Here is a 13605-nt window from a genome sequence, read left to right as displayed (position 1 = left end):
AAAAATTACCTGTTAAAAGGAATTGTTTTATTAGGACATCAAAAATCAATGGATAGCCTCTTCACTGACCAGTACTTTGCCCGTTCTTTGAAAAGTTAATGGTTTAGATCTACTGCCTTAGTGTATTTTTGTGATTTGAGATAATAAATCATTAACTTGCAGAATTCCAGGCCTCTATTTAATGTTCAGCTAAAATGTGCATTATTAACTTGAATTTGTTTTTTTTCTGTTCAGCCATAATTGTAATCCACACACCTCTTGACGGGCTGCCAGGCAACTGATGATACTATTTGCTGGTTTAGCTTTGCAGTTCTGTCACCTCTTTTCTAGCAGGCTTTTCAGTAAAAGATATAATAATGTAATATCCATAAACTGGACCCTGCTTCCAAATGCCAAAAATGTATCACAAATGCACCCCCTCCAGATTCAAGGGAAAAATTGATGCAGGGTACAATGAATCTGAGTCCAATACTGACCGTCCAGATGACATAGAGAAACTGAAACTAATGAAGGACATAGTTGTGGCTCTTTTAAAAACCTCTGTTGCTGCAAGTTGGGGAGCAAAAGGGTACCTGAACAGAGTAACAAATGGAAGAAAAGGACTGCAAAGCTTACTTTTATATGTAAATTGTCTGCGCATGTTTCCAATTTAATGTGGAGTCCCCTTTCCATTGCCTTTCTTCTTCTTCAGAACTGTTATGTTTCTTCTGTAGCTCTCGTGTACTCGTGCTTAACAGGTAAATGCACAAAAACTACTTTGCTTTAAATATTGTCCTGATCTGGTTTTACAGGTGTTATGTTGGCAGTTGATGCCGTAATTACAGAGTTGAAGAAACAGTCAAAACCTGTAACAACACCAGAAGAAATAGCACAGGTAATTTATATTCCCTCTTATGCTAAAAACCACAATGTGACAATTAAGATTGGTAAAGGCAAAATGCCAGGTTTTGGATTTATTTTTATTTTTTTTTTACTTCTTATTCTGCTGCATTTTGGGGGCCAATTTATTAAGAGTTAAATAAAAATGCGGTAAAATAACACTTGCGCAAAATCAGCTATAAAAGTGCAATTCACTAAAAATTCTGCATTAAATACTGGATGCGGTGGGGTTTTTTTTTTTTTTTTAACATTTAGCTGTCGGGTGTGTTCGTATTGCTCTCCTGCTATTCACAGCATAGCAGTAAGATATATCTGCATTTTGCTAATCTATTTTTTTTTTTTTTTTTTACAGGTAGCTACAATATCTGCAAATGGAGATCACGAAATTGGCAAAATTATTTCGGATGCCATGAAAAAAGTTGGTAGAAATGGTGTAATAACTGTCAAGGTCTGTATTGTCTAATGCAGTAAATTTTAAAGCTAAAGGATTTAAACTTTGCAGAATGAATTTACTATAATAGGGTCAAATGATTTAAATTTTGTTTTACCAGTATATGCATTCTGGATTGTTAATTTCTTCCTGTGACTTTTGCCACGAACAGCATAAATGTAATAAGTACTATAAGAGACTGGCTTTAGTTTTGTTATTAAGCAAGATACTAAATGTCAAATTCCTGTGTATACCTACCGTAGTACTCAGTTTTTTTGTTTACTCTACTGCTTTTAGCTTTCTATTAGTCTGGCTTTATCCAACAGCATAAGTGTCACATTAGAAAGTAGTTCTGTCTGTCAAAATTACAATCTTCCTGGTTTCTGCCATTGCTACATGGCAGTGTCTATGCTACAGGTAGGGTTGCCACCTCATCCCTTTAAAACTGAACACATATTTATTACACAGGTTCTGTGGCTAATTAAGGTGGTAATTAAATTCACTTAGTGCCTTTTCTGCATTAAATTTGCTCCAGAACCTGTGTAATAAATGTGTTCTGTTTAAAGGGATGAGGTGGCAACCCTAGCTACAAGTGAAACTTCAGCTCCCTTTTTATTTGCCACAGTAAGCACTGGACAGAAAGTGTAGTACCCCTAATCTTGACCCTGCTTCCATATGCCAGAAATGTAGCATAAATGCACCCCCTCCAGTTTTAGGAGGGAAATTGATGCAGAATACAAAACACTGAATGTTGAGGCATAAAAACTTTGACTGATGTATCAGGCCTTCTGTGCTCTAGAAGTTTGTATTGTACAGCTGAATTTCCTTGCCAATATACTTCAGCATTATTCGGACACCCTCCATCTATCAGATTTAGCCAGTTAGAGGAACAGGACAATAACCCATCTTCACCTCCCAGTTTTTTTGCTACCCTTCTGCAAATTATTTTTTTTTTTTTTATTTCTTCGTTACCTAATTAAAATGCTCAATTTCAACCACCATTAATGATCCAACATAGTATGCGTAAGTGAAGTCCCCTTTGTGGCAGCACTTAGCTTTAGTCATGTGTTTGGGATTTCAGCCATATGCAACTGAACTAAAACAAGATAACTGGCAACAAGAGTTTACATTGCTTGGTGGCTTGAGTTCTAGATTATCCATGTAGCTTAGCCCTCCATATCTAGCACCCATGATAGAAGTACTCCTGCCTGTTTCTTCCAATTTATTTGGAACACATTTACATATGCCTAGTTGAATTTATATTGGCTGTATACTATTTGAAATATTGAACAACAAATAATAACCTAAAAAATTATTTGGTAATTGCTGTATTTTACTTTTTTATAAGTGAATACCTTTGAAAATTTTTACAGGATGGAAAAACCCTTCATGATGAGCTGGAGATAATTGAAGGTTTGAAGTTTGATCGAGGCTACATTTCTCCCTATTTTATAAACACTGCTAAAGGTAGGGTGCTTTTCTTCACTTTTACTTTGACATGTGTTCAACAAATTCAAACGCTGCATTCAGAGATCTTGAGCTATGTCGATTTCACATAAGATGGTCACAAGAACAAGCCCTTTCTTTTTAACAGTTCAGTATTGCTCAGAGCAGCAATTTAGCAGCAACAATGTTCTAATGGTAGGAAAAAAGCAAGCTGTGCGAATAGCTGTGCTGTCCAACAATCTCTGCAGTTTGCTTCCCAGGAGAGGACAACTTCAAAGCAGACTACATCAGCCACCCCTGCCTATATCAACTTGAGTTGGCCTTCACTCAGACATCCTCAATCTGATGTCAGAAATATCAGACTCTGAATGTAGACATCCTAGCTTTTAGATTAAACAACCAACTACCTCTGTTTGTAACTAGGACCAAAGATACTCTAGCGCTGGCCTCAGATACCTTGCTTATTCCCAAGTCTTGGTTAAGGCTGATCTATACCTTCCCTCCAGTGTGAATTCTCCCTTCATCTGCTCAGAAGGATTTAGCAATAGAGGAAAACCATGATTCCCATTACAGGAAACTTGCCAAGAAAAACCTGGTACACAGACATACTCAGACCTCTAGCAGATGACCCCTGGCCTCTTCCCAACGACAAGAACTGCGGTCTCAGGGTCCCTTTATCCCATCTAGTTTTATTAACATGGCTATTGAAGCCCAGATCTTAAAAGATAGGGTCTCGGAGTCCTATTCCCACCTTGCTGAAGCATGAAAAACCACTTCTAAGATTGCTATCCTACGTGGAAGTCCTTTTATGCCCGGTGTAACCATAGGCACTTCAATCGCAGAGATTTCTCTGGCTTTTCTCCTGGCTTTTCTACATATCTAGTCTTGACCAGAACTTGGCCTTAACCACTTGCCTTTTATTAGACCTTTTGACATTGCTCTCCGTTGTAAAAAAGTTTCCTTAAAGTGTACACAAAACAGGGTTTGCTAACAGGTAAAGCTGTTTTGGCACAAGATATACCGGTACTTGCAAAAAATGTCTGCTAGATTTCGATTTTAAATGCTACGTGTTTGTGTGTTTTCCCCTCAGTTCTTATGTCTGATATTTCACACATATTTCTTTCGTTCATTGATGGACACAGCTCCTGAGAAACTTGACCAGTGGGTTATACTGCCCCCTATGGGCAGTCTCAGGAGGTATACTCCCACTCTCTGCTGTAGGTACTTGGTTTTTTTCTGCCTAGTCAGGACCTAGTTCCTTGCTGGGATCTCTGGTCCTGGCAATTTTTCCCTTTTTTTTTTTTTTTTTTTAGATTTTTCTTTTTTTTCTTTTTTCCTGTAAGATCTACAATCAACTGCCAGCCTGGGCTGGATAAACTGGATCTAGTGGTCACCCCAGTCTGGCCAGAGCGCAGGCAGACCACAGCTCCACGCTAAGTCTGCCGTGACATAGCCCCACTGGATGGGGACTGGTCTGCGAGGTTAAAAGTTTTGCGAGCTCGCATACGACCAGGTTACGGGCCGCATCACAGCATTCCTCCTGGCCCACAGCCACCCCATTTCGATGATGAGGGGTTCCTGTATGGTGAGTAGCTGTTCCCACTGGAGGGTTCTGGGGTGGACGCGTGCCCCTCCCTGGAAAGTTCGGGCCCCTGGGATGGTCAGGCCCCGTGGTTCCCCCTCCTTCCCATTAGGCCCCCCCTGTGCCTTGGTGGTCCCTGTGGGTCATCTAGTCCCCCATCTATCCACCCCCTACCCTCCCCTCCTATTATGGGTTAGTGTGGCAGCCTGGGCTGCTTGCTGGAGGCACGGCACTGGGGGCGGGGGGGGGGGGGGCGATCAGCTGGGGGGAAGACTGTACCTGATCTGGTTTCCTGCCCTGTTCTCCCCTTTTTCCTTTTTGTGCCTTGCCTGGGTCCCTAGGAGCTGCGCATGGTCGCTATTTTGTTGTGGCCTGTATTGTGTATAGGCCAGCAGCCATGTTTGTGTAGACTGGTGGCCATTTTGCGTTGGTCTGGCATTGAAATCAGCAGTGGCCATTAGAGGAGCCTTCTGGGCCGTGATTTCGGCTGTGGGGGCCCCTCCTTATCCCCTGGTGCTGACTGTTTCCTTCCTGGACGTCACACATGTAGTGCTTTTATCCTGGTGCTGCCGGTGACTGGTGGGGTGGGGAGTCTGATGATAGCCTCTCTGCTGCAGGATTATGGGGTGCTCTGATTGCTGGTGACCGGGTGGTGTCAGCTCCGTAGAGGTGTCCCCTAGCAGTGTTTTTTTTTTTTTTTTTTTGTGGGATGCCCAAATCCCTAATGGATTCTTTGGAGCACATTTCCCCACCTGACCCCCTCTCAGAGGCTGAGGGGCCCACCAGGTCCCAACCTTCCATTATTGCACTGACGGTGGTGCTGGAGTCCTTTGTGCCCGGGTGGAGATGGCTTTTTGGCGGCGGGCTAGTAAAAAATGTTGCCTCATCCGTCTCCTCAGATCCTGAATCTGATTCAGCCGCTGCGCACAGGACCCGCCCTGATGAGTTTGCGTCCACGCGCCCTAATTTCTCAGAAGGTGAGGATTTCTCCACAACTGTAGCCGTGCACGAAAAGGTGCTGGTGGACGCTCTTTCTTGCTTGAGACTTTAAAAATGGAGGACGCAGCTGAAGCTGCGACTGAGGCACCGTTTTCCTTTGGCACTCACAAGCTGTCAAAAGCGGTGGAAGTGTTTTCCTTCCTCCTATTTTCCCCTCCTATTTTAACAGGTTTGTCACAAGAGTGGGAACGTCCAATACGTCCCTTTTTGGTCCCTAAATGATTTGCAATGGAGTACCCCTTTGAAGAGTCCCTCAAAAAGTGGGTTGTTCCACTGGTGATGGATCCCCCGGTTTCTAGATTGAATAAGCAACCATGATTCCGCTTGAAGAATCGCCGGCCTTTAAGGATCTGGCTGACAGAAAAGTGGAGGCTGTGGCCTGCAATATGTTCACTGTTGCTGGTTCGGCATTTGGGCTGGTTTTCGCCATTGCCCTGGTGTCACCAACTCTGACCGAGTGGAATAAGATTTTAAGCCGGGACCTTGAGGGAGAACAGCTCCCCCTGCTTTTGCTGAGCTGGCGGACCAGTTGGTCCAGGGGCTACAGTTTATCTGTGATGCCTCTTTGGATGTGGCTCCCCTGATTACTAGACTGTCTGTCTGTTTCAGCAGTGGTCTTTAGGTGCGTTTTGTGGATCAAGTGTTTGGACCAGACCTAAAAAAGCTTTAACTGATCTTCCTTTTCAGGGAGATCGCCTGTTTGGAGCTACCCTGGATGACCTAATTAAGAGCCTCACAGGGAGGAAGAGTACTTTTCTTCCGCATGCTGGTAAGGGTAAGGAACCTTGTCGTAGAGGTGGCCCGACCTAAGCTCACAAGAAGTTCTTTCGTCCCTCAGGGTTGGCTGACAAGGGTTCTTCGGGAAGATCCAAGCGACCTTGGTCTGGCAAGCCAAGAGTGGGATTCTCCAGACCCGCAGACAAAGCTCCTTCTGCACGAAGGTGCGCCCTCACCCGTGCCTGTGGTGGGGGGACGTCTTCGCTGTTTTGCGGGCCTGTGGACCTCCTTGGTGCAAGACAAATGCGTCCACGAAGTGATACCGTCCGGTTACAAGATTGAGTTTCATGCTCTCCTTCCAATTTGCATCTGCCCCCAGATAGGCTGCAAGCTCTTTGAGCCTGTACAAGACCTGTTACTTCAGGGGGTGATTGTCACGGTTCTGACCTCCTGAACGTTTTAGGGGTTCCATTCAAACCTGTTTACGGTCCCAAAGAAAGAGGGCAAGGCGCATTCCAAGGATCCTGGATCTCAAGGCCGTGAACTGCTTTGTGTTGGTACAGAAGTTCAGAATGGATTTTGTTCACGTGGTGGTGGCATTCCTGCATTGGGGGGATTTCCTTGCCTCTATCAACATCGAAGATGCTTACTTGTACGTTTAAATCTGTACCCGTCTTCAGCGCTTCCTCCGCTTTGCCATTGGAGAGGAGTATTATCAGTTTGTTGTGTTGTGCTTTGGTCTCGCCTCCGATCCTCTGGTCTTCCCAAAAGTGTTGCCCAGGTGCTGGTATTGTTACATCAGGGGGGATTGCAGTACTGGGCTACCTTGATGACCTTCTGGGGGGGCGGAATCCCCTACTGCTCTGGTGGAAAAGGTGGAAATCACTATACGGACTCTACGGTAATTGGGCTGGCTTCTGAATTATCAGAAGTCTGCTCTGATTCCTTCCACGAAGTTGGGACTATCTGGGTATTAATCTGGACTCGGCTCTAGCCAGAGCATTCCTTCCTCTGGACAAACTCCAGAAATTGCATGCTGCCATTCATCTATGGCTGTCCAGCAGGTGGGGATTCCTTCGGACTTGCATGCAGGTGCTAGGCCTGATGGTTTCTACCTTCGAAGCGGTCCCGTTTGCACAGTTTCATGAGGTCCATGCAAAGGCAGATCTTGGCCAAATGGGACAAGTGTCCGAAGTTTCTGGACAATCAGATCTGGCTGAGTTGGAAAATAAAAGGGTCTCTAGTCTGATGGCTTTGCTCTCCTCCAGTCGTTAGGGCAAATCCTTTCTCCCCTTGTATTGGACAGTGGTCACCCGGATGCTAGTCTGTCCAGGTGGGGAGGTGTCCTGGGCCAGAGCTCTGTTCTTGGTGTTTGATTGGGAGTCTGGACTCTACCAGTGTCCAATGTCCTGGAACTCTGAGTGATCAGACTGTGCCTGAAGTACTGGACAGATCATCTTCAGGAGTGTGAATCCAGTCTGATAACGCCACGGCCTTATGTCAATCACCAGGGTGGAACAAGAAGTGTGTTGGCAGCTCTGGAGGTAGCTGGCATTCTACTGTGGGCAGAACGCTTCGTTCTGTCCCACTCTGCCATACACATTTCAGGGGTGGAAAATTGGCAGGCTAATTTTCTGTCGGCAGGCGTTGGACCAAGGGGGAGTGGTCCCTTCATCTGGAGGTGTTTTATCAGTTGGGTCTCTGGTGGGGCACCACCGAGGTGGAACTGTTGGCGTCTCGGCTCACCAGAAAAGTGCAGAGGATTGTGGTACGATCACTGGATCCTCTGGCGGATGCCACAGATGTGCTGGTGGCCCCATGGGGCCAGTATCGTCTGCTTTATGCCTTACCTCCTCTCAAGCTTCTGCTGAGACTCTTGCGCAGGATCAAAGTAGAAAGTATTCTGGTTATTCTAGTGGCCCCTGGACTGGCCTCGGCAGTCTTGGTATGCCGATCTTGTGCAGCTGGTCGCTGATGTCCCTTGGAGACTGCCTCTTAGGGAGGATCTGTTGTCCCCAAGGACCGATCTTCCATCCTGCTTTACATGCACTGGCTTTGACGGCTAGGCTGTTGAAAACCAGGTTCTGAAAGACCGGTTTGGCTGGGTCAGGGATTCCAACACTGTTGAAAGCTAGGAGGTCTACCTCTAGGAAGATCTACCATCGGACTTGGGAAGCGGACATTTTGTGATGCGAGTCACTTGGGGGTTCACCCTCTCACCCTCGCTCTTTCTCGGTGGCTCGTGGGATCAAGGGCCAGGTTTCGGCCTTGGCAGTCTTCATTCAATGACCCTTGGCCACACACTCCCTCCCCTTTTTATTCAAGGGGTTTGATATTTGGCTCCACCAGTGCACTCTCCACTACCGCCTTGGGATCCAAACTTGGTGCTTTCAGTCATCCAGAAGCCTCCCATTGAAAATATTCGGGAGATTCCCCTGCTTGCGCTGTTCCAGATGGTGATTTTTTTTTTTTTTTTTATGGTGGCTATCACCTCTGCGCGCAGGGTGTCTGAATTGGCGGCGTTGTCTTGTCACACCCCTTGGGCGATCCACGAAGATCAGGTGGTTCTTCGCCCCTGTCCGTCATTCCTTTCAAAAGTTGTCTGATTTCCATTTGAATGAGGACAATGTGTTGCCTTCCCTGTATTCCAGGCCAACACATCCTAAGGAAATTGAGTTGCATGCCCTGGATGTGGTTCGGGCAATTCAGGTGCACCTGGCAGCTATGGAGTCTTTTAGGATGTCACTCACTATTTGTACTCACTGGTGGGCCTCAAAGCAATGTCCACTTCGTCTGCGACTATTTCTAGATGGATCAGACAGACGGTGACTCAGGCCTAGTCTATCAAGGGTCGGGTTCCTCCTTTCCCTGTGAAGGCGCTCAGAGCTTCTTGGGCCTTCCCGCCGTCAGGCGTCAGTGACGCAGGTGTGCAAGACCTGGTCGTCGGTGCACACGTTCACAAAGTTTTTTTAAAGTGGATGGATGTTTGCATCTGCGGATGCCTTTTTTGGCTGCAAGGTTTTGCAGACTGCTGTTTTAGAGGGTCTGTTCCCTCTTTCGGGGGGGGGGGGGGTATTTTCAGGTGGGCTCCAGTTGTTTTTGGTTGAGCTCCTGTTACCTGGTTGGCTACAGTTCAGCCTTGGGGAACTATTTTTTATTTTTTTTTTTTTTTTTTGCTGTTCCCACCCCTCCTGTTTTGACACTCCTTTGGGGCGTCCCACTGGTGAAGATTTTCAGGAGCTGTGCCAGTCAATGAACAAAAGAGAAAATAGGAATTTTGATTTACCATAAAATCCATTCCTCTGTTCGTTTACCGACACAGCACCCGCCCCTCTATGGAGTTGTAGTTATGATTTTTTAAAAATGATAAAAATCAGAATTGTCCAGGGTTTTTTTTTTTTTATACTTAATATTTTATGCAACAGTAAGGGTAGATTTAGATGTGTTTTTAAATCTCCCTTTCCTCTGAAGCCCAATCTGTGCTCCAGAGGCTATTGACAGACCGTCAGGATACGATGCAACTCAGCCACAACTGTGTGTATTGCACCTGGGGCCAGTCATTTAAATGGGTATTTGAATAACCACTTTACGCTGGTCAAAGAGGGGTAGATTTTCAAATGAAAATTCTTTGCTATTCTAATAGTGGGTAAAATTGACATTTGTTTTCGACCACAGTGATGAGAAAATTTGAAGGAAAATGGAAATTTTTTTCTTGATCGAAAAAATTTCTAACTGTATGTGGTTTTCGTTTGGTAAAGTCCATACATTCCAAAATGTATATGTTTAAAAGCAAACAATCTTTTGAATGACAAATGTTCTGAGAATTTTAAATCAAAATTCTGTTTATCTATGGCAAGCTTTAATGATGTAATTTCATGGCAAACAAAAACCACCTTCTTTTTTATTTTTCTTCGCAGGTCAAAAATGTGAATTCCAAGATGCATATCTTCTGCTTAGTGAAAAGAAAATTTCTAGTGTTCAGTCTATAGTTCCAGCTCTTGAGCTTGCCAATGCCCACCGCAAACCTTTAGTCATCATAGCTGAAGATGTTGATGGGGAAGCTTTGAGTACCTTAGTTTTAAACAGGTAAAGGAGGGAAAGCTATAGTTTACCCACATTGATGATTATATTCAGTTGCTGATTAAATACAAACTGGTATAGATGTATTGGGTTGTCCCAAGTGCATGTGTGTTCAAGACAGTTTGTTCCTCCTCAAAAGCAAATGTATTAAAACCATTTGTCTCATGTATACCTTCATGAAGGGGGCATATATGGACCCCCAAAACACATTGGCTACTTTTTGTTGTCCCTCAATTTTCATTGCAATAAGGTTGTGGTGGTGGGATGCTTCAGATTTCCATTTTTATTACATTATACTACAAGCCTATGAGACAATGAAGCTGCTCTGGGGTGTAGAAGCCCACCTGCCCAGGAACTAGATTATTTACATCAACAGTGCTGGGTCCAGCGCTATTTTCTTCACTTTCCTCAGCAATAAAAACTTGACAAGTGGTCGAATGCCTCACCACTCTAATCAAAGGTTTTGCCCTTACTTATAATCTAATATATACTAGGGAATATTTGATGAGGGTTTTGTTTTTTTTTTTGTTTTTTATGTGTATATGAAATAAACCACAATGGAGGTCAATTACTTTTGTCACTTTGAAGTAATTTGAGAAAAAAAAAATTGTGTTTTTTCTTTTTTCTTGGGAAGGTACCAACAAATTTTGGCCACGGCTGTTAAAATGTATGTATTGTATGGTAATATATATTTGACTGTAACATTTTCTTTTTAGGCTGAAAGTTGGTCTTCAGGTAGTTGCTGTGAAAGCTCCAGGTTTTGGTGATAATCGAAAAAATCAGCTTAAGGATATGGCCATTGCTTCAGGTGGAGTTGTAAGTTGGCATAGCATTTTGGAAAACCTATTTGAATTGTGGTGTAGTTTGTTTACCAAATTCAAACACTCATTGGAATGTGCCCTCTGCTTGACCTAGCTAGGAATATCTCCATACATGACCCAGACAAAAAAGGTCTCCTGGTCTTCCATGTTTTTGGGTGGTTGGGCAGGGAGGCGGAGGGTAACAGTTTTATCCTGTTTAACTACTTTGAAACTGGCATGTTACACCCCTTTCCTATCCAGCTGTTTTTTTACTTTTTAGTACTGTGGTAGTTATTACTCTGCCATGAAACTGCTTTCTCTTGGTGGGATCTAAAACCTACTGTTTTTAGCAGAAACGCCTCAATTTCTCTTGGTAAGGTGGTTAAAGGTTTACAAGAAAAGCACTGAAGTAATTTGATTAGTCTTAGTGCTCTGCTTTTACTTAAGGGATTGGAAGGCTGCTAAGCTAAAATATTTTCTGAAATCTGTATTATGGTGTACCTCTTATGTGAGGCAAGTCCATTTTTTTAGAAAATGCAGCTCTGTGGTCCCAGAATATAGGATACAGCTAAACAAGACTTTACTTTCCTCTGCTCTTCGTTTTAAAAGAGGATTGTTTGAAGAGATCTGATTATAGAAATGTTTTATGAGGGGGTGTGGCTTGATTTCGGACCGAGTGGCTGCTTGATCCCGTGGCTCCGACTCATCTAACCTATCCTGACAGGGATCCTGTACTGCATTGCCCTATGAATGGCACCAGCTGTGGGCTGCTCCTGGCATTAGCATAATGGTGAAATTCGAGCCACCAACAGCCCCATTTGCGGCGGAGCAGCTGGCTCGTTTTAAGAGCCAAGATGGTGCGGACTCCAGATATGCCTGCAGACACGCTGCAGCCCTCCCTCTCCACACACACACACATACACACATACACACACCTGCGCTTTCCCCAGGATCTCCCTTCCAGCTTAGAGCCTGACCATGATCCTACAATTCATAACACAGAACCTACTCTGGCACAAATTATGCATGCCATACAAGATTGTAAAGCCTCTTGCTACACAGAGACAAGCCATATCAATTTCTCTCTGTTAAATCAAGATGTGCAAAATTTGCGTGAAAGGACTGGAGCAGCCGAGGAATGTATTCTATAGAGGACACCCTCCACCCTTTATCTTCCACAGTACGCTCAGCCACGGATGGAATGGCGACCCTCAAAGCTAAATTAGATGACCTAGCAAACTCTTTCTGCAGGAGCAACCTACGCTTTGTGGGGTTCCCTGATTGCCCTGAGGGAACTCGCCCGGAACTGTTCCTTCATTCTTTGTTACGGGGTGCATTGGGGGCAGGAGCCCCTCCACTATACTTAATCGCACGGATCCTTAACTTTCAAGATAAGGTCCCTATTCTCCGCCTTGCTAGAGAGGTCCACTCCGCTACAATGGCAGTACTGTCTCTATCTGCCCTGATTTCTCTTTCGTTCATTGATGGACAAAGCTCCTGATCTTCATAACAATTGGGTCTTACTGACCCTTACAGTAGTAGGACACTAGGCAGAATCTGGCTGCGCCTATGGGCAGTCCCAGGGGGTACACTTCCCTCTCTGCTATAGGTACTACTTTTTTTTTTATGCCTAGTCAGGAGTAAGGACCTAGTTCCTTGCTGGGATCTCTGGGCCTGGCAAACTTTTTTCCTTTTTTAGAGGGAAATTTTTATTTTATTTTTTTTTTCTCCTGGTTTTTTCCTGGGAGATCTACAATCAACTGCCGGACTCGGCAACGGGCTGGATAATCTAGATCCAGTGGTCACCCCAGTCTTGCCAGCGAGCACGCACAGACCTCAGCTCTGCGCTAGGATGGCCACGACATAGCCCCACTTGACGGGGTCTGGCCCATGAGTTTGACTTTGAGGTCGCATACGACCGGGTCTCGACCGGAGTGGCAGTGTTCCTTCTGGCCCACAGCCCTCCCATTTCGATGGCGAGGGGTTCTGTCTGGAGCAGTGGCCGCCTGGTTCCTGGTATGGTGAGCAGCTGTCCCCCCTTTTCCCCCCTGGAGGGTTTTGGGGTGGACGTGGGCCCCTCCTTGGGAAGGTCGAAACCCGGGTTCCTATTTTACCCCCCCCCCCCACACACACACACACACACTTTTCCTTTCTTATGCTTGCACTGTGTGGGTGGTCTGGTCCACCTCCTGGGGTGGGGGCAGAGCGCTATGCTGGTGGTGGTCATGACAGTGGAGCCCCGTGAGCAGCGATTTTGGCGGAAGCTCCTCCTCATCCCCTGGTGCTGACTCCTGGATCTTTTCACTTTGGTGCTGGTTTTTGCTGGGTGGTGAGTCTGGTGGGGTTCTCTCCCTCTGCTGTGGATCGATTGGTGCTTTTGAGTCTGGCGACCCGATGGTGCTGCCAGCGTGGTGGGCGTTTATCCCTTTGCAGTGTTACACTTTTTATGGGGTCCCCCTGGTGACTCATGGAGTCTTTGGAGCACATCTCCCCACCTGACCCACCTCTCTGAGGCTGCGGGGCCCTCTGGGTCCCAACCATCCATCAGTGCACTGACGGCGGTCCTGAAGTCCTTCATGTCCCAGGTGTAGGTGGCTTTCGTGAGACGGGCTAGCAAAAAACGCCCCCCGCCTTCCCCTACCTCATCTGTCTCATCAGATACTGAACCTGGT

General features: G+C 45.4%; 1 protein-coding gene across 1 annotated transcript in view; it reads left to right on the top strand.

Annotated features, from left to right (window-relative positions):
• The window catches only part of HSPD1 (heat shock protein family D (Hsp60) member 1), a 33177-nt gene that overhangs the window by 10431 nt on the left and 9141 nt on the right, over positions 1–13605 (top strand). The window contains exons 4-8 of the mRNA XM_082260852.1: positions 792–874; positions 1232–1327; positions 2683–2776; positions 9971–10139; positions 10850–10949. Coding sequence (XP_082116978.1) covers positions 792–874; positions 1232–1327; positions 2683–2776; positions 9971–10139; positions 10850–10949 — 542 coding nt within the window. The remainder of the gene's footprint in view (positions 1–791; positions 875–1231; positions 1328–2682; positions 2777–9970; positions 10140–10849; positions 10950–13605) is intronic.

The sequence above is a fragment of the Pelophylax lessonae genome (assembly GCF_965119305.1).
Source record: "Pelophylax lessonae genome assembly, chromosome: 6".
In the NCBI taxonomy this organism is placed as follows: Eukaryota; Metazoa; Chordata; class Amphibia; order Anura; family Ranidae; genus Pelophylax; species Pelophylax lessonae.
This window is presented reverse-complemented; position numbering and strand designations above follow the sequence as displayed.